General features: G+C 42.6%; 1 protein-coding gene across 1 annotated transcript in view; it reads left to right on the top strand.

The window, feature by feature from the left end:
- The first annotated feature begins 2,355 nt into the window (after positions 1-2,355).
- sez6b (seizure related 6 homolog b) overlaps positions 2,356-26,591 on the top strand; it is a 487,030-nt gene continuing 462,794 nt past the window's right edge. Inside the window, exons 1-2 of the mRNA XM_068009887.1 lie at positions 2,356-3,241; positions 16,256-16,389. Coding sequence (XP_067865988.1) covers positions 2,356-3,241; positions 16,256-16,389 — 1,020 coding nt within the window. The remainder of the gene's footprint in view (positions 3,242-16,255; positions 16,390-26,591) is intronic.

Genomic DNA, 26,591 nt, shown 5'->3' with positions numbered 1-26,591 from the left:
GGCTCGTGTGGAACATAAACACCAGTATGGACCAGTTGGGTCAAATGGCTTGTTTCTGTGCTTTAAATACTTCATAATAGTTTGTAAGTTCTACAATCTGTAAAAAAAAAACTCTGAAATTAGTTAACAGAACCTCCTGAATTGAATCATAAGGGGCTCAAAACTCCTTGGGGCCAAGGAGTTCAAGAAAAAACAGTTGAAATTCTGTTCCAAGTTTATCTCGCTACTTTCAAACACTGATTCTGTGATTTTTTTTTTTTTCAGTTTTGAGTATGATATCCAATTATCTTTGAATGGACATGTGATCCCCACTTCTGGCCATAAACTGATCTGTAAGCAGATCACTGAGTGGAAGAGAGGCAGTCGCCAAAGAAATTATCAACCCTTGGTAATCCCTTCCTACCAGCTCTGTCTCCTTCTCCATCATGGGCCAGGTTTGGGCTGAACATTGCACAAATTGACAGCCATAAATTTTTAGGCAAAGGTTAGGCACTTCTGGATCCTATCTGTCCCAACATTGGAATTGTTTTACCATTGAACCAGTGGGTCCAAGGATTTTTGGGCCCTTATGATCAGCAACTAAAAAAGTGAATCTCTACAAAGCTGAAAGAAGAACAGAATTGCTTCATTTTGTCGTAGATATTTTGGCATCATACTGTCTAAAATTAGACAAGTGGTAATATTAACAGTGACATTTTAATACTTAGAAACAGAATTTATTAAAAGAAGACAATTAAATTACACTATTCTAATATTTGAAAATAATATAGGAATTGTCAAAGGAAGAATTCTTTGTTTTTTATGGAAAAGTTGTGGATGTGTTTTTAAATACGTATTTAATACTGGAATAGTGGGCAGAGCAAACCTTACCCCAAATATATTAATTCACAATGTTGATAAGATATGGGCCTTGGTCTGTGCAATCAGGAATTATATTAAATATAGTATGATTGCTTATGACATTAATCTTCATGTCCATGGGGAATTCCGTTCACTTGAGATCCACAACACCTATCAAGGAGAAAAGTCTATCATCCCATTTTGAAATGTGGTCCTTGCATTTCATAAAATGCTTTTATAGTTTCAATTTACGCCTATAATGATATATTGAATCTAGAAATGGGGGTATTGATCATAGGTTACAAACGTTTACTGTCTGGTCTGCATAATGACATTGATTAGAGCAATTTGCCTGTGATATTGGAATCCCCAAAGGATTACGATCAGGAAAACTTGGTCTTCACAGGATAATGAACCTGTAGAACAAATTTACAGAGCTTATAGTTGATACAGTATCAATTGACATCATTTAAAGGTTGTTGGATCAATAACTGCTAGAGGGGGTGACTGAGGTTTATATATTTGTATTGCTACTTCACTTTTGTCTGGATGGTTCCCGAGCAGACTGCCAAAGCCATTTGGCAGAATGCCTCATCACCAGCACTTTCAAACAAGCACATAGCTTGGCTGGTGGTGAGAAGGGCCGTTCCCATCAGATCCTTCCTGCATGCCCGGAGTCTCGCCCCTTCCGCACACTGCCCTTGAGGTGGCTGTGGTGGGGAAGAGACAGTTGCCTACCTCCTTCTGGAATGTGTCTTTGCAAAGCAGGTGTGGAAAGGTTTGTAGTGGTTTTTGTCGAAGTTCATCCCAAGCAGCTCTGTAATGCAGGAGTCTGTGCTCTACGGGCTGTTCCCAGGGACGCGCACAGAGATAAACATCAACTGCTGCTGGAGGACCATCATATCAGTGAAAGACACTCTTTGGTCTGCTCGAAACTTGCTGGTCTTCCAGTGCAAAGAGTTGTCCACGACCAAGTGTTGCAGACTGGCACATTCCAAGGTCCAGGACTACGTGCTGAGGGATGCACTAAAGCTTGGGGCAGCCGCTGCAAAGGCTCAATGGGGAAAGACCACAGTGTAAGGTCCTCCCACCAAAGTGAACTGAGGGGCTGGACCCATGGGAAACCTCTCAGTCTATATACACCAAATATGGATTTGCTGTAAAATGTACATGGTATGTAAAATGGAATGGAAGGGTTGTAAGGCAACTCACTGCTGTATTGAAGAAAACTGATTTCCTTTGAACTTCTTGGAATGTCAACTTGGTGCTGTTTTGAACTGTGTTGTAATGTATTTTTTACAGATTTTGATGAATAAAGTATATTTTGGGGGATAAAAAGGAAGATGAAGAAAGGCTTTTATGCACGGTGGAATAATAAAGAGAAATTGGAATTTTCATTTACTTAGCACCTTTAACATTCACAGGCACTTCACAGCCGATGAATTATGTTTGAAATGCAGTCACCATTGTTCTGAAGGTAAACTTGTATTCCTTCCCATAATCCTGGAGTGACCGATGTTGTTCTTGTTTTTTTTTAAAGACCTGTCCAAAGATCTGAATACCGTCAGTGGGAATGGAAGGAGCAATGTCAAGACAGAAATTGGACATACCACTGCTACGACTACTGATCCAGAAGATGATTTTCACTTTGTTAGTACAACACCCAATATCAACATCAACAACCATCACCCGTTGCTTGAAGAAATCATCCATGAGACCTTGCTGAAGAAACATTTTCTTGGACAGGAACCATTTTTTGCTGCTAAGATGGGAATGAGAATTGACCCTACCTTGCCTGCTTCTCGATCGCAGAAATCTCAGGATCCTTTGGTTAATCAGATAGTCACCGATGACACTGCTGTTTTTTCTGACATCACCACAACAACTACAATGGCCTCAACTTCTCCAATGACCACATTGGGTACTACTGCTTCTTTGGCAACTGATGCTGCTCCCTTGGCTGACAATACTAGTGTAACGCATGGAGGGAAGGCTCCACCCATCGTGCGAATGGCTGCCACCACAGACTCTCTAACAACGGCTGTTGTGAGCACAGCTACATCCGAGATTCCAGAAACAGCTTTCCAAAATAGTAACACTGCATTTCTTCAAACTGAACCTGGCAGCCCCTCAATTGCAACTGGAACCCTTCAGAGCAAGTCCAATATCTTTTGGCATTTCAGTGACCAAGAGGCAGCTACTGTGGTGACTAGCGACACACCAACAGCCATTACCACAACAACAGAAGCAGGCACGCATCAAGTGCAAGGACCTAGTACTGAACAAAATTATAATCCTGCTTTAGACCCAACCATCACTTCAGCTGCTAGCGAGGCTGATGAGGAAACTACGACAACGACCATCATTACAACAACTATAATTACAACAGTCCAGACACCAGGTACAAGTTTATCTTTTTGGGAGGGGAGGGTTAAGGCAGAGGAGTTATGGTATTTCTTCCCTAACTGCCCCCCACCTACTCCATGCCCCATTCTTGGTCTCCCTGCTCAATGCAGCAGCCAAAGTCAAAGGCAGGCAGTGGACCTGCTTAGCATCTCTGCCAGTGGTCTGAGTCCAGCCAGCAGGACCATGCCAACCTGTCCTATTTGTTGGGGAAGTTGCTTAAATCCCAAATAGTGCTGCAAAAATACAAGGCTGAATACAGATCAAATAATTGTTACTGTTTCAGTAATATTGCAATCTGCTACAAATGTAGATAGTACAACAGCACTAAATATCAGTTGGCCATTATATCCCTCAAAAGGATCTCTGTTCAAGTTGGTGCAATTTGGCACCAAAGGGTATATCCTGTGACTGACCAAGGATAAATGATAGACCAGGTTAGGTATTCTAGTTGCTCTGAATTTAGGAACATGGGTTTTGCGAGATGAAGAAAGACCAAGGTCCGTTGAGATTGCCTTCTACCGCATGATACAGTGATATTGGAGTTGTTCACCAATCACAGCAATCAAATTCCACAACAGACCCTAAGGGAATTTTATAAAAGGTGAAAAAATCTAATTGCAAGTAGTTCTGATTCTTTTGGATTTTCAAAATGGGTTTTTCCAAATTCTTTCACTAAGAGAAAGGTAGAAAGCACATGCAGGTAGAGCATTGGACAGATGATGCCATTTGTGTACTGTCTCTATGCGACCTGTCCTCATTTTCAGGAATTCAAACCTGCCAAGTTGGGCCAGTGGTATGAGATTCACAATTAAATTGGCTTGAACTGTGCTTTGGAACAAAAGCTTCTTCATAGTTCAAGTCCACGGAACAAGTCATATTTAAAGTGGCTCAAATCTGACAAATTCAATTGCACATTCCTATAGCGCGCTAAACTCCAGAAAGCTTGTTATAGAAGGAGCCTATCTTTAGTCAGTTTCACATTTATTGTAGAGTAAAAGGATTACAAACATTTAGCTCCTCACTCAAACCCTCCACCAGTTTCAGTAGGTGTCTGCTTATAAGTGCTCAAGCAAGACACACAATTAACACCCTCCACCTACATATAATTAAACAATTGATACACAATTAACAGATTAACATGGCTTGTATTCTAACTGCTGGAATATTCTGTAAATTTGGTCAGTTTATCAAGAGACCATATTGATGAAGTAGGATTTACCTTCAATAAATGTGGGCAGCTTTCAACTCACCACTGATGTGTGACAAAGATATAAGCAGTTTGTCAATAGTTCTCAATTAATGGGGATATAATCATGAATAGGCTGGGTCTCTTTTTTTTTCTTGAAAAGTGAAGGCTGAGTGAGGCATGACCTCTTAGAGGTCTTTACAACTATGAAAGGTTTTAATAGCAAAACTAGAGGCCATCAATATAGGATAGTCATCAAGAAATTAAATAGGGAATTCAGAAGAAACCTGTCTACCCAGAGAATGTGGAACTCACAACAACAAGGAGTGGTTGAAGCAAATAGTTTGGATGCATTTAAGGGGAGGCTAGACAAGCATATGAGGGAGAAGGGAATAGAGAGTGACGCCAATAGACTTACTTGAGGAAAGATGGGAGGAAGCTCGAGTGGAGCATAAATGCCAACATGAACTGGTTGGACTGAATGGCCTGTTTCTGTGCTGTATATCCGACGTAATCTCATGTCTGAAAATGTGCCTCCTGCCCAATATTTTCAGCACTTGAATCCAAACAAAATAGTGGACATAATATTTAGGGCAGTGCCGTTCCATGATGGAATTGGTAAGTACATGAACTAAATAACAACCCATTTCTATGAACAAGATTCTTTTTGCTTCAAGTATAATTTTTAGAAATTTGTTTTTCTGTTGCAGTTTTACTTCATGATAACACGCAAAGACGCCACTCTTGCTTTTATGCACTCAGAACATTTTATAGCCTTGGTACAGCAGTGGTTTGTGCACCCAACATTGTGTGACCAACTCACAGTGCAGGCAATTAGGTGGCTGAAGATTGAGGCTGTGCTACTGAAATGTGCCACAGCAATTTAAAGAAAGAAAGAGTTGCATTTATGTAGCACTTTTCACAACCTCAGGCCAACCCAAAGCATTTATCTGGAAGACCTGATCACAGCGGGGGCTTGGCAGGTGCTGGTGTCCAAGGATTTGGCCTGTTCAAGTAAACCTTTTGAAGATGGTTTCTGCTAGAGCTAAAGAAGATGCATTTTAATTACCTCTCGTAATGTTTTATAAATGTGTCCACAGAATAAAGGCGATCAGTAGACAAGTTGCTTCATTGCATTCACAAAGCCCAGTTCAGTCTTATACCTTCCTATAAAAGAGGGGACAATATTGAACATCAAAATATCTTATTTTAAGGCCAATTTCTCTCCCTAAACTCTAGTAACTAGCATTTGTAATAAAGTGCTAGCTGCTTTTGAAGAAATTATTTTCATTCGTTTAAGTAAGTATTTCCTCTGAATGTTTGATATGGACCCTGGTGTTCCAGTGACCTGCTGTTCAGCTTTTTTAAATTGTGATTCATGCAACTTACCAAGTTGTTCCAGAGCCCTTGTAATGTTTTGAAATAATAAGGATGCTGTTCATGTGTAACATTCACCCCGTTGCCAGACATATTTCATCGAACAATGTGGCACAATGACGCTGTAATGCAGGATTAATAATGTATAAAAAGCAGAGACTCTGCACTGGATTGAAGTATAATTAAAATACATGATGAGCAGAATACTTCATTCCTTTGCAGGATATGGGTGTTGCTGGAAAAACCAACATTTATTGCCCATCCCTGATTGCCCTTGAGAACATGGTAGTGAGCTGCCTTAGTGGCTTGCTAGGCCATTTCACAGGGCAGTTAAAAGTCAACCATATTGATGTGGGTCTGGAGTCACATATAGGCCAGATTGAGTAAGGACAGCAGGCTTCCTTCCCGAAAGAACGTTAGTGAACTAGTTGGATTTTTGCAACAATCTGACAGCTTCATGGTCAACATTGCTGATACTATCTAGTTATTCTAGATTTATTTGATTACCTGAATTCAGTCACAAGATGTCATGGTAGAATTTGAACTCTCGACTTCAGATTATTCTGCAGGTCCCTGAGTTACTAGTCCAGTGACTTAATCACTTTGCTCCTGTACTCCTACGTTATTTATCTCTTTTTTTTATTCGTTCATGGGATGTGGGTGTCGCTGGCCATACCAGCATTTATTGCCCATCCCGAATTGCTCTTGAGAAGGTGGTGGTGAGCTGCCTTCTTGAACTGCTGCAGTCCATGTGAGGTAGGTACACCCACGGTGCTGTTAGGAAGGGAGTTCCAGGATTTTGACCCAGCGACAGTGAAGGAATGACGATATAGTTCCAAGTCAGGATGGTGTGTGAATTGGAGGGGAACTTGCAGGTGGTGGTGTTCCCATGCATCTGCTGCTCTTGTCCTTCTAGGTGTTGGAGGTCACGGGTTCGGAAGGTGCTGTGTAAGGAGCCTTGGTGAGTTGATGCAGTGCATTTTGTAGATGGTACACACTGCTGCCACAGTGCGTTGGTGGTGGAGGGAGCAACTGTTTGTGGATGGTGTGCCAATCAAGCGGGCTGCTTTGTCCTGGATGGTGTCAAGCTTCTTGAGTATTGTTGGAGCTGCACCCATCCAGGCAAGTGGAAAGTATTCCATCACGCTCCTGACTTGTGCCTTGTAGATGGTGGACAGGCATTGGGGATTCAGGAGGTGAGTTACTCGCCGCAGGATTTCCAGCCTCTGACCTGCTCTTGTAGCCGCAGTGTTTATATGGCTACTCCAGTTCAGTTTCTGGTCAATGGTAACCGCCCCCCCCAGGATGTTGATAGTGAGGGATTCAGCGATCATAATACCATTGATCATCAAGGGGAGATGGTTAGATTCTTTGGCACTTGTGTGGCGCAAATGCTACTTGCCACTTATCAGCCCAAGCCTGGATATTGTCCAGGTCTTGCTGCATTTCTACACGGACTGCTTCAGCTTCTGAGGAGTCAGGAATGGTGCTGAACATTGTGCAATCATCAGCGAACATCCCCACTTCTGATCTTATGATAGAAGGAAGATCATTGATGAAGCAGCTGAAGATGGTTGGGCCTAGGACACTATCCTGAGGAATTCCTGCAGTGATGTCCTGGGGTTGAGTTGATTGTCCTCCAACAACCACAACCATCTTCCTTTGTACTAGATATGATTCCAACCAGCGGAGAATTTTCCCCCCGATTCCCATTGATTCCAGTTTTGCTAGGGCTCCTTGATTCCATACTTGGTCAAATGCTGCCTTGATGTCAAGGGCAGTCATTCTCACCTCCCCTCTTGAGTTCAGCTCTTTTGTCCATGTTTGAACCAAGGCTGTATGAGGTCTGGAGCTGAGCGTCGCTGAGCTGGTTATTGCTAAGCAAGTGCCGCTTGATAGCACTATTGATGACACCGTCCATCACTTTACTGATGATTGAGAGTAGACTGATGGGACGTTAATTGGCCGGGTTGGACGTGTCATGTTTTTTGTGTATAGGATATACCTGGGCAATTTTCCACATTGCTGGGTAGATGCCAGTGTTGTAGCTGTACAGGAACAGTTTGACTAGGGGCACAGCAAGTTCTAGAGCACAGGTCTTCAGTCCTGTTGTCGGAATGTTGTCAGGGCCTATAGCCTTTGCAGTATCCAGTGCCTTGAATCATTTCTTGACATCACATGGAGCGAATCAGTTTGCCTGAAGACTGGCATCTGTGATGCTGGGGACTTCCGGAGGAGGCCGAGATGGATCATCCACTCGGCACTTCAGGCTGAAGATGGTTGCAAATGCTTCTGCCTTATCATTTGCACTAATGTGCTGGGCTCCCCCATCAATGAGGATGGGAATATTTGTGGAGCCACCTCCTCCAGTTAGTTAGCTAATTGTCCACCACCATTCACGACTGGATGTAGCAGGACTGCAGAGCTTAGATCTGATCCGTTGGTTATGGGATCGCTTAGCTTTGTCTATTGCATGCTGCTTATGCAGTTTGGCATGCAAGTAGTCCTGGGTTGTAGCTTCACCATTTTGACACCTCATTTTGAGGTATGCCTGGTGCTGCTCCTGGCATGCGCTCCTTCACACTTCATTGAACCAGGGTTGATCCCCCGTCTTGAATGTAATGCTGGAGTGGAGGATATGCTGGGCCATGAGGTTACAGATTGTGTTTGAGTACAGCTGTTCTGCTGATGGCCCACAGTGCCTCATGGATGCCCAGTTTTGCAGTTCTAGATCTGTTCAAAACCTATCCCATTTCGCACAGTGATAGTGCCACACAACACAATGGATGGTATTCTCAATGTGAAGACGGGACTTTGTCTCCACAAGGACTCTGTGGTGATCACTCTTACCAATACTGTCATGGACAGATGCATCTGTGGCAGACAGATTGGTGAGGACGAGGTCAAGTATGTTTTTCCCTCTTGTTGGTTCCCTCACTGCCTGCAGCAGACCCATTCTAGCAGCTATGTCCTTTAGGACTCAGCCAGCTCAGTCTCCCCACCCAGAGTGCAGTCTGTGCTCTTGCCACCCTCAGTGCTTCCTCCAAGTGCTGCTCAATGTGGAGGAGTACTGATTCATCAGCTGAGTGGGGGGGATGGGGGGGCGGTAAGTGGTAATCAGCAGGAGGTTCCCTTGCCCATGTTCGACCTGATGCCCTGAGACTTCATGGGATCTGGAGTCGATGTTGAGGACTCCTAGGGCAACTCCCTCCCGACTGAATACCACTGTGCTGCCACCTGTGCTGGGTCTGTCCTGCTGGTGGGACAAGACATACCCAGGGATGGTGATGGCGGTGTCTAGGACATTGTCTGTAAGGTATGATTCGGTGAGTATGACTATGTCAGGCTGTTGCTTGACTGGTGTGTGGGACAGCTCTCCCAACTTTGGCACAAGCCTCTAGATGTTAGTAAGGAGGACTTTGCAGGGTCGACAGGGCTGGGTTTGCCATTGTCGTTTCTGGTGCCTAGGTCAATGCGGAGATGTTGTGAGCCCAAGACCCAACAAAAGGATCACAATTTGAACTACTTATAGCGAGAGGGAATGGGAAATTGGAATTTTTTAAAATTTCTAAATCAGGCCATGTGTACCAAAATAGCAACTTAAAAGAAATGCTGATCAAACTAACTACTAATTGTTTTAGTGTAGAGATGCACGTTCTGTGCTGAATTGGCTGACCTTAAGGTAATCGAAGTGCTCAACTCATCTTGTACTTTAATTAAATGCAGCAGAGTCCTGCTTTTATGTACAACAGCCATGATATGTATTCAGCATTTTATAATTAAAACTGAGCTTTATTTAAAACCTTTGACCTTCAATGAACTTTTAATGTGAGAAGAAAAAATATATTCGGATCCATAGGCTGCTCTCCATGTCCTCATAGCCATTATTGCACTGAGATAAGTGTAAACCCTTGTGATCTGTAACTTGCAAGGATACAGGCACTCAGGAAGAATAGGGGACACTGAAAGCGTGGAAGGATTATTTTTAATATGGGAGACACCTGAGAGATTGAAGTAACATCTCAGAAGAGGTTGTGATATGAAATTCTCTGGCGTGATATGTTGATTGAAAAAAAACACACCAGCACAAATATTTGAGATTTAATAGGCATTGACCGGACAAATTAAGAACAACTTATCAATTCATGACCATATTCGAATGCTGAGTAGCAAAATGAAGGCAGCACTGATGTAATAGCCTTCTGCCATCCCAATACCAACTTGCAATGCCCAAGTGGGAAAGACTCTGCCCTTGTTAATACGGTGCATTGGGGAGCCCATGAGAGAGGGGGTAGGGTCAGGGGTTGGGGGTGGTGCTGGTGGGTACATTCTTAAACTTGGTTCTGGTGAGTGCTCCAAATCTATGTTCAGGGAATAGAAGTAAATGAATAACGAGGACAAAGACTACCCTAACATTTAAATTGACTTGGTAGACAATAGAGACGTAACTAGCCTCAGAAGGGCCAAGCTTTGAAACCACTCCAGCTTCTCATTTGTGTTAATTATGTCATTTGAAGGTCTCGTAGGAGTATAGCCCCTTGAGCCTGATCTGTCGTTCAGTGGCTGATCTGCGACCTAAGTGTTTTTTAATTTCACTCTTGAAAGTTCTGCCTCTAATTTTTACACTACGCCCCTTAGTCCTCCATTCCACAACCAGCTGAAATAGTTTCTCTCTATTTAACCTAACTGTTCTCCTTACTATCTTGAAAACATTGATCAGATCACCCCTTCACCTTCTAAATTCCAGGAAATGCAACCTTAGTTTGTGTAATGTCCTCATAACTCAACCCTTGGAGTCCAGGCATCATTCTGGTAAATCTATACTGCACTCCCTCCTAGACCAATACATCCTTCCTAAAGTGTGCCCAGAACTGCTCACTGTACTTCAGATGTGGTCTAACCAGATTTCTCCGAGTAATCATTTTCTAGTTATCTCGTAGATTCGCTACATATTAAATTTAAAACACATTCTTGAATGCCTAAAGTACCTCAAATTTGGTTTTGAAAATTTGCAACAGATTACAGGAACTTTGCTGTGAACGACTGAAATTCTGCAAAACCTATGTCTGTACTATCAGAGAAAATTCTGGTGATCGTTCACATCTTAAAGGAGTAACGGGCACTGTGCCGACTATTGAAAATGAAATGAATATTATTTGCTCAAACTTGTAAAAAAAAAGTAACTTTTAAGATTCACTCTGAGTTCTTAGCAGCAGGTCTAACTTAGCAAAAAATATGCACTTAAATAAAGATTCCCTCTCTTATTTGGCGGTTGCTAGCAAACACAGATATAAATGATGTGTTTACAATTTCTCTATGAAGAGTGTAAATCTTCCAATAATTATTGTAATACTATGTAACCAATGTTGCTTGTCAAAATTCTGAGGAGTAATTTTCAAAACCATTCTTCCATATATTTTATGTGAATAATGTGCTTGTACTGAAGCCTGTTGAGTATTTTCATTCAGCAAACAATTTTAGTTTTAGAAAAGAAGGATTAACCCAAAGCCAGAAACAGTCAAGGAATTTGGATACTTGGTTTTAGATCCACGGGTCACAGTGAGGCTCAGAGAAAGAGATATGAGAACGGATGCAGAAGTATCACCTCTTAACCCGAAATTACTGCAATAACCTTTCAAAATTCTGATGAGGAACAGGAGCAGGCGATTTAGCTCCTCGAGCCTGTTCTGCCATTAAATTAGATCATGACAGATCTCTGCCTAACTCCACATACCTGCCTTTGCCCCATATCCCTTTAATACATTTGGTAAACAAAAATCTGGCAATCTCAGTTTTAAAATTATCAATTGACATAACATCGTTAGGGGAAGAGAGTTCCAAATTTCTGGTACCCTTTGTGTGTAGAAGTGTTTCCTAATTTTGCACCTGAAAGGTCTGACACTAACTTTCCGTTATGTCCCCGAGTTCCTCGACTCCCCAGTCAGTGGAAATAGTTTCTCTCGAACAACCCTATCTGTTCCCCTTAATATCTTGAAAACTTCGATCAAATCAACGCTTAGCCTTCTAAATTACAGGGAGTACAACCTTAGTTTGTATAGTCTCCCCTCATAATTTAACACTTCGGCTGAGATTTTATCCGGGCGGCAGGGGTCTCGATGTCCGGAAAAGGCGACACCGAGAGCGCAGAGTCACCTCCTTTGAGGGAGGCCTGCTGAATCTAGTGCCAATTAGGCATTTTAGTGGACAGTGGCGGGCCTTCCACAGGATCAAGGACCCTGGCGATGGAGACCCGCCCTTTGAGCTGCTAGCCAATCAGAGGCTCGTTAACTGAGCAGTGCCACCACTGAGGCCCAGGAGCAGTGCTGCAACCAGGCCACATTTGGGGCTTGCAAGGGAGGGGAGTGTAGGGGGGTCAGTAGAAAGGAAAGAGGGTTGGCTTTCAGAGCACCCCCCCCCCCCCACCTTCCTGATGCTGGGTCCCTTGTTCAGGCATTGCCTTTTAACGAGTGGACTCCCCTCGCACTCCCCATCCCACCCACCCCCCCCCCCCCCCACCCCACCCGGAGCCAGGAAGCGTGGTTTTTCGTGCTGTGCTTCTCGTGTGGCGATAGGCCCATCTCACGGCTAATTGTGGCAACAGTGGGATGAGGCCTTTAGTTGGGCATTAATTGTTTATTTAAGGGCCTCAATTGACTGCAGCGTGGGAAGGCCGAAATGACCTTCCTGTTTGGACTTCATTTTGGCAAAGGCAGGAAGGTGGTGGGGTTTCCCCTGCATCCCCCCCACACCCCGTGTCACCATTTCACCCGTTTTTATGCTCTCCTGGCCTTCAAACCCACAGCAGGGGAGAGCATAAAATTCCTCCATTAGAGTCCAGGTGTCATTCTGGTAAGTCTACATTGCACTCCCTCCAAGAACAATATATCCTTCCTAAGTTGTGGTGCCCCAAACTGCTCACAGTACTCCAAGTGTGGTCCAATCAGGGCTTTCTTTAGCTGAAGCATAATTTCTACTCCCACTTATTCTAGTCCTCTAGATATAAAGGCCAGCATTCCATTAGCCTTTTTGGTTATTTTCTGTATCTGTTCATGACATTTTAATTATTTATGTACCTGCAGTCCCAAGACTCTCTTACCTCCACTGTTTCTAACTTTTCACCATTTAGAAAGTGCTCTGTTCTATCCATTTTAGGTCCAAAGTGGATGACCTCACATTTACTGGCGTTGAAATCCATTTTCCACGTTTTACACATGCATTTAATCGAGTAATATCTCTGTAATACAATGCTCCCATCTACACTACTTATAGTGCTGCCTATCTTTGTGTCATTCACAAACTTGGATATGTGGCTTTCTATTCCATACTCTAAATTGTTAATAAATCCAGTAAATAGTTGAGGCTCCAACACAGATCGTTGTGGGACCCTACTAGTCATATCCTATCAATTAGAGTACCTGCCCATCATCCCTATGCTCTGTCTCCTGCCACCCAGCCAATTTTCTCACCAGGGCAATAATTTGCCTTCAATTCCATGAGCTCCTCTTATGAGGGACTTTAGTCAGTGCCTTCTGGAAGTCCATATAGATAACTTCTGTTGACATTCCCCCATCCAGTACTTTAGTCACCTTTTCAAAATAGTCAGTCAGATTCATCAGGCATAGCCTACACTTTATAAATCCATCCTGGCTCTTTCTGATCAGCTGAAAATTTTCAAGGTGTTCAGTCACTCTGTCGTTGATTATAGATTTTAATAATTTCACGACAACAGATGTTAGGCTAACTGGTCTATGATTCCCTGGTTTCCCTCTCCCACCTTCCTTAAATAGCGGACTGACATACATAATTTTCCAATCTAAACGAATGGTTCCCAAATCGAGAGAACTTTCAAAGATTATATGGTTAGTGCATCTGCAATGTTCTCCGTTTTGTAACTACAATGCCTTCAATTTGTTCCTTATGTTTGTATAAAGAATGCTTATTTGGGCTACACACCCTTACTTGCCCTTCTACTCTAATGTTTTACTCATATGTTTCTTATTTCTCTCTCTTGGTTTAATTAATTTATATCTTTTAGTTTTCTTTTTCCCCGTAGTGCCTCAAGTAAAACTTTTGACTGTTAGTCTACTCTTTTCCTTTTTGTTTGTTTTCGAACTATTTTTCGCTTTCTTTTCCACCTGTGCCCTACCTCCATTTATAGGTTTGAAGTGCTTCTGATTTTTTTTTAAATTTATCCTTTCTGCTAGGACCCTGGTCCCAACAGTATAGTTCCTTCCTGTCCCAGTACTGGTGCCAGTGTCCCAGTACTGGTGCCAGTGTCCCATGAAATGAAACCTCTCTTTCCTCCAACACTCCCTCAGATAACTCTTGATGTCCAGTTCTTTAATCTCGCTCCTAGTTCCTGATACTGTCCAAATAGAACCTCTTGCTTACTCTTCCCTATGTTGTTGCTTCTAACATGGATCACAACAACTGGATCCTTACCCTCCCTCTCCAAAAATCCAATGGATCAGTTATTGAAAAGAGAAAAGTTCAATGTTTTGCAATCCTGAATATATTTATCTGACATTTTATTATTCAGTTTATCTTTTACAACTGACCATTTATCGTGGTCTGTCTTTTATCCATTCTAATTGCATTGTCTAAACAGCTTGATATCTGACTTTTTTGCAATAGAATTGAAGCATGGAGGTAAAGAGTTTAAAGTTGTCAACAAAAGGCCTGTTTGTTATCAGAACTTTAAAGCTAAACAGGGTATGTGATGGTGGTGTGTTGGATTCGACACTGACATTTTACCTCTGGCTCCTGAATCCAAATCCAGATCTGACTGAGGGGCAAGTTTCTCATCTATTGCCTGTATGTGTCCAGATATGAAATGGGTTGTGGAACTTAGCAGCTCCTGATGAACATTGGCCAACACCGTATGCAGTTCTGGTCACCTCGTTACAGAAAGGATGTAATTGCACTAGAGAGGGTTCAGAGGAGATTTACGAGGATGTTGCCGGGACTGGAAAAATGCAGTTATAAGGAAAGATTTGATAGGCTGGGGTTGTTCTACTTGGAATAGAGAAGGCTGAGGGGTGATTTGATTGAAATGTACAAAATTTTGAGGGGCCTGGATAGAGTGGAGGTGAAGGGCCTATTTACCTGAGCAGAGCAGTCAGTGACATGGGGGCATAGATTTAAAGTGATTGGTAGAAAGATTAGAGGAGAGATGAGGAAAAGTTTTTTCACCCAGAGGTTGGTGGGGGTCTGGAACTCTCTGCCTGAAAGGTTGGTTGAGCGCAGAAACCCTCAACTCATTTAGAAGAAGATTGGATATGCATCTCAAGTGCTGTAATCTGCAGTGCTACGGACCCCAAATGCTGGAAGGTGGAATTAGAATGGGTGGAACGTTTTTCAGCTGACACAGACATGATGGACCAAGTGGCCTCTTTCTGTGCTGTAAACTTTCTATGATTCTAACAGCACAAAACTGACCCTAATTTGGGAAATGGGAAAATATCCCAGTGTTAGTCGGAAAGCGACCATGCGACCAAAGCTGAGGAACATTATTGAGAGAAAATGCAAGCAGTTTTATCCTGCACTTAAATGTGCCATGGATGACCTGAGAGTTGTTGATAATGGTCTGGGTAGCTAACAGGGAAGAATCTTCATTTCTTACCTTGATGAGCACAAAGTTCATCACTTAGCTGTTCTGGGAATTGAACCTAATTGTGGTTATAGTATGCACTTTCTTTAGTCCACTTATAAACCAAGTTCAAAAAAATTAGCCTGTTTTTATAATGAAGGCATAATATTGTGACAATTATAATTGAATTGTATTATTTTGAAAGATAGATAAACTCTTGTGGTAGGAAAATATGATGAAATACAGGGAAAGAGCAGAGAAACAGGATTAAAATCGAAAGCTTTGATTTTGAGCCAGCACCGATGGTAGCTGATTGCTCTGTCTTTGTGCTGAAATCTCTGAGTTGGGATGTAAATTCATATCTTGTCATCATGAAAAATGCAGTATTCTTGTTTCTGTTGCTTCTTTTAAATCATTTGAGGGGAAGTCTGCAAGTTAAGCTCTTACTTAGGATGCCCATTGCAATTTTATTTACGCATTGCTACTTGGTGAACTAACTGAAAGAAAGATGTTCATTATAGATTGTAAGAGATAAAGGCCAAAATGAGGAAACATTCGGTGCAATCTGGTGTTAATGCTTTGGACAGTTTGAAATCTCCTGTGGGACTTTTTCATGTTTGAATGAGAGGAATTAAGCCACCACTCCCAAACAAGTGATGTGAAAACTGATTCATCACAGCCAGAGTCACACTTCAGCAGTTTTACCGCAGTCAATGGGGACAAAAGATCTTTATTGATCTGCACAGCAAACCCTTTCAAGAAGTCAATTTTGAGCAGAATAGAAAGTGAAATGGGATCAAGGGAGACCCAGACTATGTTTTGCAAGTGCTAATTCCTTTGTCCATTTTCTTTTTCAGTTCCTTGCAGTTTAAATTTCACAGACTTTGAGGGTTACGTTGAGTCTCCAGAATACCCAAGTCACCTGTTCTACAGCAACTTGGATTGCATCTATGCTATTACAGTCTACAGAGGATATGGAGTAGAACTTCAGGTCAGTACTTTGTAATCCTTTGTTCAAGCAGCTTATTAAAGCTAGTACCCTCTGTACTTGTAAAGGAAAAACAGTATAGTGGACTGATCCTAAATTGTTCAAGTGACCATGTGTGTTAGCCTTTTTGAACTGTTACCACCAGTTACTATTCTATGAGATGCCTGCTTCTATTCTGTAGATGCAAGCCCAAGGGTAGACAATAATTGATGGGGCATTTTCACCTGACAGTGGAAGAGTGGCTGAAACAAATCATGAGGAACATAACCAAAGCAAAAATTGAACAAGGAAAGATCACGTTTTTACCTCTTCCTTCAGGTCTATCTCTATCCCAGGATTTATGAATTTCTCTTCTTAAACTCCCTTTTCATAACAGAAACTGAGCAATTTCTATCTCAGACTGATGTGTGACACAATATGCATTAATGGCAAAAGGTTATGTGTTACAAGTTTATGGTTTTGACTTTGATATTTCCTTGAATACAGTGATACAGTTACTCTTGAAAGCTGCCTGAACATTTTACATTTATGGGTGTGCCCATACTGCTCAATATCTTACTGCTATAATGTGACCCAAGTGTGTACCAAAAGTGTTTCCTTGTGTTCTGAAGTGGATTCCTGTGTTGTCCACACAAATGCCACTTCCATTACTTTGAAGCTGAACTGAACAAACACTTAGTGAGACGAAACCAGATATAAACTATTAAGCTGCTTTATTTCCCAGTTAATCCACATACAGAAAAATAATACAAAGCAATGATGATGTATTTTCCCACTTCATTTGGCTTAAGCAAAATAACTTCTAACTACTCCAACATTCTAATGTTGTCACATCCTTTGCCCAGCCTCACAGCCACCCAATTAAAGATAAACATCTGACTGCCTCTTACTCATTTTTTAATCTCCCTCTGTTGACAGCCAAAAGGGATTAGAGACTTTCTAACACAATGGACTGAGGTTTATGAACCATCTAGGGATGGGCAGAGTGGTGGGGTGCCCCAAAGAATTATGAGGGGGGAGGGGAGGGTGGAGTGCCTGTCGCCTTCCCAACACCATTGAATTTAGTCAGGGGTGGAGAATGTCGAGACGGCCTTCCTGCCCAGAGGCCAATTGAGGCCTTTAAGTGGCCAATTAATGGGCCTCTTTCTACCGCCACTGGCATTTTACCAGTGGCGGTGGTGAGGATGGGGGGAGGGGGGTGCGGAGGGTGGGTGCCCTCTGTCATGTGTAGAGACAGCCCAGTAATCAGGAAATCTCTGTGTGGGCTGGTGGGGGAGCCTCCTCTGTGGGCCATGGAGAGCCCCTGGCGGCAAAGGCCGCCCCTATGCCACCACCAGCTCCCCTGTCCTCAGCAACCCATCACCCCCCAACCCCTCGCCAGGGCCTGCCTGACTGGTCCCCACACTTAACTGCAGTCTGGGGCTCCATTGCCACTCCTGGTCCAATGACTGTTGTAGTTCCAGCAGTGGCCACTGCTCGCAGTGGCGCTGCTGAGCTGCCAGCCCTCTGATTGGCTGGTAGCTCTGGGAGGTGGGATCCCTGTCCCACCCTGGCACTGGACAGTTAATTGTCCGAGTGCCGTGAAATTCAGCCAAAATGACTAAGGCGGGGTTCCCCACAGCCTTTAGGCCTGGCTTTGGGACCCTACCAGTTGCATAAAATCAAGCCCAATGTGTATGAGGTGTTTATAGATTGTTTTAATAGGCTATTGTTTTGTTTATTACAGGATATGGGGAAACATCAGAGCTGGAACATTAACATTTGGATTATCTATCACCTTGGAGATTTTTTTCACTCTTCTGTAAATAGGCTTTAAAACATAACATTTAACTTTTTAAATCTTTCTGAGGAAGGAAAGAATTCAAAAACATTTGTTACGATTGAGGTGGGAGGAGTGCACCGCCTTTCTCTAGTTCCACTTCTCCACAGGTCACAACATATATTTAAATGTTTACCCAGTTACCGATATGGCCAATTATATGCTGTATTTTTATTTCAGAATAAAATCCACCAACCAGATCTTTTAAATAATCAACAAAAGTATTAATTTATTATAAAACAAGACTTCGTCAATAAGGAGGCAAAGCTTTAACAGACAGTTTGAAATATGACAGTAAATATAGATATATTCCTTTCTAAATACCCAACACAGACACGCACACAGCACATGCACACGTGCCCCACGCGCACACACATGCACACACATTGGTTCAAGAAAAAATAAAGATGCTTTGGCCAAAGTACTTGTTAATTCTTGAAGAAAAGGGGATAAGATATGTTGTGTTCCAGGTAGCATACAGTCTGGCATCCGAGTACATGTAGACGGATCATTGGAATTTTTTCAGAAGCAGTTCGTTCAGGAGATGTTGAGAGGATGTTTTCCAGGAGCTTCTCAGGAGAAATGCTGCTTTATATATTTCTTGTATTTGATTCTCAGGGTTTCTCAAAGAGGTAGAGAAAAGATAAACTGGTCTCTTTTAGAGGCTGACCTCCAACTGACTCAAAACTGTATTCAAAAATGAAACCCACTCTTGAGCACCATAAATCTTGACATATCACTTCTCTGTAAACAACTCCCATAGTCAGAAGGCACCTGCTGTTTACATTGCTGAAGACATGTGACATCCAGTAAATGTTGCTTTTAAACGAAAACTCAAGTCCTTCCAATGACCTTGTTTTTAAAAAAAATAAAAACAAAATCCAGCATCTTTGGAAACACTTCAGTCCCAAATGAGTCCATCTCCACAATCTTCAACCATAAGTCTGCAACAAAATATGAAAAATAGAAGCACTTTCATAACAAATCCTAAAAACATGATATCATAACACAGCAAATGCCTGCTGTGAGCTATTAATGAAGCGTACAGAAAATAGCCTATAGAACCACTTTGCTCTTTGCTTTGGGTTATTCCTGTAAAGAGACTTCTTCAGCCTGACCTTGTCAGTTCTTATCAAAATTAACCTTCCCTTTAAAATATTAAACAATTTTTCTTCTGGTACTGAATGATTTGCTGTGCATTTTCAGCAGTTTCTATTTTGGTAACTCCTAATTCTGCCCTTATCGACAGCCTGTTTATTTTTTTCATGCTCGCCAAGTTGAGGAATGGTTGTGCTGGGGAATAGATTTTTCCACATTAGTCAACATAGATAGGCTATTCAATTAATTGGGGAAGACCAGAGGACATAAGTATACATTATGTAAGCATGGAACTAAGTTATTTGTTAGGGGGTACTTCCTCTTGCAGAGACTCATCGAGCACTGGAGCAAATTGTCAGAATGTGCAATCAGTGTGGATTTATTGGAACATTCAATAGGGAGCTGGATAAGATCCTGCGTGTGGCCAACTTAACTGCATATAAAAGGTGGGTGGGTTAAGAGGGATCTGTCTACCAGTCACCATGGTCTGCTGGAACTTGTCCGCTAACCTTTGGAGATCAGGGAGAAATTCCCCAGGTTTTTTTCAACTCTAAATTGGCCTTAGTTTTTAACCCCACGGGCTTCTTCCTTTTACTAAGAGATTGTGTGGGTGGGGTGGGGCAGATGTTTAAAAGCCGCACTATGACAGTACAGGATAGGCTAGTTTGAGTAATAGGTCTTTTTCTCTCCCAGTTTCGGCATCAAGCAATCCTAGGCAGGTGCAGCATATTCAGATGCAAGGTGCTTTCTCTATTCAGTACAGAATGAGACAAATAATACCAATGGATGGTTATGGTTGAAGGAACCAGTATGTATTTTGCTTTTGAATTTCCAATGTTCTTCTTTTGTGGTTGCTATAATAATGATGGAAATGCGATGCTACTTTGCAGTTTCTATATGCTTGTGAGATTTGTACTGTATTTATCATAGTTTGTGATATTTCATTTCATAAACTTTCCAACTTTCAGTGTGATAAAAGATAGAAGTTGAAAATTAGAAGCACATTAAAGTGATAACCAAGGAAGATGAAAGAGTTGGGGGAGGTGACCACATCTATTTATGCAAATAATGGTCTAAAGGAAAGTTGTCTAGAATGCCCTTGGAGAGGTCCATGCAGTCACAAATTGAAAGACAAAATGAATTTAGAGAAATACCTTGGCGAAGCTTTGACAGCAAATGAATTTCTGTGTTTTGAAAGCTGGTAAAAGATAGCCAAAGCTGAGGCTTTATCTCCAGAATCTGTAGTCCCTTCAGTAACTGAAATTTGATCCATTTTGGATAACTATATTTGTATACAATTGTAAAGAAATCAATTTACAGTCAAGCGGGCTGAAAGATGGAAATGAGAAAATAGCAAACTTCCTTCAGGGAACCACCAAAGAATTTGGGGCCATTTTATTATCTTTGATTATCTCAACCCATGAATATGACATTTCTAAAGTTAGATACGATCTTCCACAAATATCACTATTCTAATCAGTATTCTGTACTTAAAGCTGAGTCTGTTCAGCAAAAAAGATGCATTAATCTTTCCACACACTTGGCGGGCTTAGTGTGGAAACTGAATTTACAATCAACTTCAAACAAGCACCCAGTCTATTGAAACACCAAGTGCTAGAAATTGGAAGTACTTATCCTGAGATTAGTAGCAGCTGATTTATTTTTTGAATGATTTATTGTGCAAATAAGCTTTAATGGAGTCTGCTACTGTGCGAATATCGAGGATGGGCACACTAGAGAGTTCAAAAGAGAACTGGACAAATGTTTAAAAAGGAAAAAAAATTGCTGAACTTTGGAGTAAGAGCAGGGGTGAATGAGACTGATTGGATAGCTCTTTCAAAGAGCCAGCACAGGCACGATGGGCTGAATGACCCTCTTCTGTGTTGCAAGATTCTATGATTGTGGGAAGAGCCATTGGACCAGTAAAATTGGCATCAACGAGCGTGCTGCCTTTAGATTGTGGGCCGTTTTAGATTTAATTTTGCCGTTTAAACCATCAGTAAATGAACACTGATATTGATGTTGGGCGGCACAGTGGCGCAGTGGTTAGCACTGCAGCCTCACAGCTCCAGCGACCCGGATTCAGTTCTGGGTACTGCCTGTGCGGAGTTTGCAAGTTCTCCCTGTGTCTGCGTGGGTTTCCGCTGGGTGCTCCGGTTTCCTCCCACAAGCCAAAGACTTGCAGGTTGATAGGTAAATTGCCCCTAGTGTAGGTAGGTGGTAGGAGAATGGTGGGGATGTGGTAGAGAATATGGGGTTAATGTAGAATTAGTATAAATGGGTGGTTGTTGTCGGCACAGACTCAGTGGGCCGAAGGGCCTGTTTCAGTGCTGTATCTCTTTAAAAAAAATAATAATGGCGCAGTGTTACAAATTCTTGTTTCACTCATTGTATTTGGTTCCCATAAGTGAACCTTTCTCCCTATACTTTCGAAGCTGTACTTTTTAAGAAACTGATCTTACAAATTATCTTAACTACATATTGGATTAAATACAGCTTTGTATGACACCACACACTATCATAGGATTACTGGAATATTATAGACCAGAATGTACAGACTAAAACGAGGTCTTTGGAACAGCATTTTATCAGAAATATGCAGCAGTGGAATTATCTGCATATATTTTGTACATATTGAGTGTAAGTATGAAAAAAACCCATGATGGGTAATTATCACTTATTGAGCAATGTTGATGGGCAATGTCGAGATCTTTGGAGTAACAAATTCTACTTTTATCCCCTTTTGGCCTCTCTGCCAATTGGAATTGAAACATGATGTATATAAACACAAACTTCAATTTACAGATTCTCCTGGTAAGCACAATTATAAAAACATCATCCAAGCATTCCAACTCTGCTCCACTCTCTGACTCTAAGGTTTATATCTTCTTTATCACACCAGGGCCTGCCCAGATTGCTCCAGGCTGTTGTTCGTTTTCCATCTTGCCTCCCAGTACTGGGACTTGGAGCAAATCTGCAGGAGATTCTCCTGACTTCTTACAGATTTTGGTGAGGCTGGCGCTCATGGAAAATAACATTTCTGCATGGCTATAAATTGTGATTTAGTGTGTAAAAGCACCACAAAATCCATTTCTTCCGACAAAAAAAAAGCCCTTTTTTGACATCTCGGCTCAACCAGTTTATCTCCGATCTTAAACCTAGATATAGCTTAATTTACATAAACTCATTTCCCTGACAAAATAAATCCCTAAAACCTTTACCAGTGTAACAATAATGATGCCGGGCAGAATTATGTGTGAATTGTCTGGTACAATTATCCCTTAATCTCTAATTCTGCTTTCCCTAAAGACTATACCTAGTCTTTATTTCCCATATGCATCATCACTGCAGATTAATAATATATTAAAAGTCTTGTTTATAGCACACACTTTCTATAAAATTCTTAAATTTTAATGGACCTTAATTTATCTAAACCTATTTACCTAAAGGCTTTACTAGTGTGATGATGTCGATGGCAGGCGTGAAGGTCCTGCAGTGCCACCATTAGCAGGAGGGTGTAATTACAGCATTCCAGTCTATTTCCTGCACCATTTTCCTTGTCACACTTTCCCTGTTGCACTTTTTGAAAGCAGTCCTGTTATGAAGCAGCACAATCACCCACTCACCAAGAGCAACCCCATGGTATATTTGCTAGTAACTGTTAATGTGATGAGGTCAGAATGCAAAACAGATTTCAAATAGTGGAGAATAAACTGTAATTTAATAAGATGGATCTGGGAATGATATCAGGCGATCATGATCACTGAGAACTATCCAGTGGCGTAAACTCGGAGTACATGGTATTTACAACATAGACACAGGCCGTTCAGCTAAGAGATCTATGCACCACACAAGCCTCCTCCTACACATTGTCTAACCCTATCAACACATCTTTCTATCTCTTTCTCCCTCATGGGTTTATCTAGTGTCCTGTGAAATGCATCAATGCCGTTCACCTCGACTGCTCCTTGGGATTGTGAGTTCCAGATGCTAAGCATTCTCTGGATAAAAGTTTCTCCTGAATTCCCTATTGGATTTTTTTTAGTGACGGACTTATACTTGCAGCCCTTAGTTCTGGTCTTGTCTGCAGATGGAAATATTTCTCACCAGGAGGTAAAGCAATAAACTTTCCTAATCAGTTAGAAGAATCAATGGGATAAACTTTCATCCATTTCATTAAATCAATGAAATAAAATTTGGTCCAGTTCTACAATAAGTGGACGATCTGCTCCGCCAGATTATTGCCCAGGCAACCAAGATGAGATTTTACCACCATGCATCCTCAATTTATACTAAGCACAGAATCTGATTATTGTATTCAACTAGTCTTATGCAACCAGGGAATGTAGCACTCATTGAGAACACCATGTAGGAAAAAAAGACCATTCTTTCCATCGAGCTTGCTCCTGTGTTTAGGAAGCTGCTGTGGACCTGAGAAGACGATTTAATTTACCTTTATGTTAACCTTCGTCGTTGTTGAGGACTACAACATTTTTAGTTTAGTACCAATAGCTAAATAGGGCTTCGGAAAGTTGAATTAGAAAAAATAAATAATTGGACTCTCAAGCCACATACAAGATTTACCCGGAATATGAAGCTGTGCTCTGCACTAACCTGAATCCCTGCTCCCTGAAATGAGATAGGGTCAGCTCTACCACTCCTGCATGCACAGCACATAATCGTATTTGCAGATTTTATTTTTCCCCACAGTGTAAAAGATAGATTACAGCTATCAGTACATGCTTGTAATGAAATAATACTTTGAACTAAATCTTGCAATTAAATTGCTAACAGTAAGCTTTTTCCAATTATGAGAAGCAATGGAACTGTTAATATGGTTAGAATATTTAATATACATACTACTTAAAATGATTACTGACACTGATATTTAGACAGAGGCTTTGAGCAGCTTGGCGGTGAATGTTTCCAATTTTCGTGAATAAGAATTGTGGCATTAAGAGCTTTATACTACTGCTGGAGTTGCCAATACTTTCACTTGGCAAAGCTACTTTTGCTGCTGGTGGCCCTGACTTCAGCTGCAGTGCTGTGAATTAAATAAAGCTGTACTGTTGCCTCCGGACGGACCAAGCACTACCTAGAGGTGGGTTTCATTAGTAATGCTGCGGGTAGCAGCAGTTATGGGTTAGGTTCTCCACTCATTCCTGGTCAATTGGTGGATGATCTTTTTTCCCTAATAGAAACAGTTAAAGATGCCAAACTGCACGACGTCTTCAGCAAACCTGCAGACGGAGCACAGCGCAGATACACATGGTCAAGATCGGACGGGTCTGCCCGTTCCAGGATTGACTTACTGTTTGTGTCCCGTGCTGTCACGGTCAGATCCATCGACGTCAAGCCGGTGTTCTTCTCCGACCACTGCCTCTTACTGGCCGACTGTCACTTACAGGACGACCAGCGGGTTGGCAGAGGGACGTGGAAGCTCAATGCTACACTGCTGACCCCAGAGAACGATGAGGAACTCAAAAGGGATTACAAAGGTTGGAGGACCGTGAAACCCCTCTTTGAGTCTCCAGTTCACTGGTGGGAAGCGATTAAGGAGGACATCAAGAGGTTCTTCATCCACAAAGATGTTCAGTGGGCGAGAGAGAGACAGAGGGAAATGTCCCGACTCCAGAAAAGTATGCAAAATCTGCTCCGGTTGCAGTCAATGGGGGTCGAGGTCAAGGAGGATCTCCAAGAGGTGAAGAGCCAGCAGGCCTTGCTCTTTGCCAAGGAGGCCTCCAAGATCATCTTCCGGTCCAGAGTCCGCTCCATTGAGCAGGATGAGACGTGCTCGCGTTACTTCTTCCAAAAGGTACACAGAGAGAGCTCTGTTATCAGCAGCCTGAAGGAAGAAGATGGCTCAGTAACGTCTTCGCAGTCCGACATACTAAGGATCAGCAAATCCTTTTATGCTGGGCTGTATGACGCGAAGCCCACAGACAGCAGAGCCTCCCAGTCCTTCCTGTCATCTATCACAGAGGTCTTAGATGACAGCAGGAGGGAGAGACTGGACAAGCCACTAACTCTGGACGAGCTGACAAAGGCCGTCAAGTCCTTCGAGACGAGTAAAACTCCTGGAAGCAATGGCTTACCGGTTGAATTGTATTCGGCCCTGTGGGACTGGGTCGGCCCGGACCTGCTGGAAGTATACGAAAGTATGCTCCTGGCCGGCAGCATGTCAGAATCCATGAGGAAAGGCATCATCACCCTCATTTACAAGCGGAAGGGGGAGAGGGCAGAAATCAGAAATTGGCGGCCCATCTCACTACTTAATGTTGACTACAAGATTCTGTCCAAAGTCATAGCCAGTCGAGTCAAGTCTGCTCTGGAGTTGGTGATTCACCCTGATCAGACCTGCACTGTACCCGGCAGGAAGATCTCTGATAGTCTCGCGCTACTCAGGGATACGATCGCCTACGTGCGGGACAGGAGGGTGGACACCTGCCTCATCAGCCTGGACCAGGAGAAGGCTTTTGACAGGATATCGCACACCTACATGATGGACGTGCTTTCCAAAATGGGGTTTGGGGAGGGAATCTGCAATTGGATCAAACTGCTCTACACAAACATCAGTAGCGCAGTCTCAATCAATGGGTGGGAATCAGAAAGTTTCCCGATCCAATCTGGAGTCAGACAGGGCTGTCCTCTCTCCCTGGTCTTGTTTGTTTGCTGTATTGAACCCTTTGCTGAGTCTATTAGGAAGGATGCGAGCATAAGAGGGGTGACAATCCCAGGCAGCGGAGGCACTCAGGTGAAAACCTCCCTGTACATGGATGACGTCGCCGTCTTCTGCTCGGATCCGCTGTCTGTGCGCAGACTGATGAGCATCTGTGACCAGTTTGAACTGGCCTCGGGAGCCAAAGTTAACCACGGCAAGAGCGAGGCCATGTTCTTTGGGATCTGGGCTGACCAATCCTTTGTCCCCTTCACCGTCAGGTCAGACTACCTGAAGGTGCTGGGGATATGGTTCGGAAGGGCCGGGGCGTGCACCAAAACCTGGAAGGAGCGAGTAGCCAAGGTACAACAAAAGTTGAGCATGTGGGGGCAGCGATCTCTCTCCATTGGAGGTAAGAACCTGATCATCAGGTGCGAGGCGCTCATGTTGTTGCTGTACGTGGCGCAGGTCTGGCCCATACCCCACTCCCGCGCTGTGGCGGTCACCCGAGCCATTTTCCGCTTCATCTGGGGATCTAAAATGGACCAGGTCCGGAGGGACACGATGTTCAAATCTCTGGATAAGGGCGGGAAAAATGTACCCAACGTGGCCCTCATCCTGATGACCACC

The sequence above is a fragment of the Heterodontus francisci genome, chromosome 30 (genome assembly GCF_036365525.1).
Source record: "Heterodontus francisci isolate sHetFra1 chromosome 30, sHetFra1.hap1, whole genome shotgun sequence".
NCBI classification, from domain to species: Eukaryota; Metazoa; Chordata; class Chondrichthyes; order Heterodontiformes; family Heterodontidae; genus Heterodontus; species Heterodontus francisci.
This window is presented reverse-complemented; position numbering and strand designations above follow the sequence as displayed.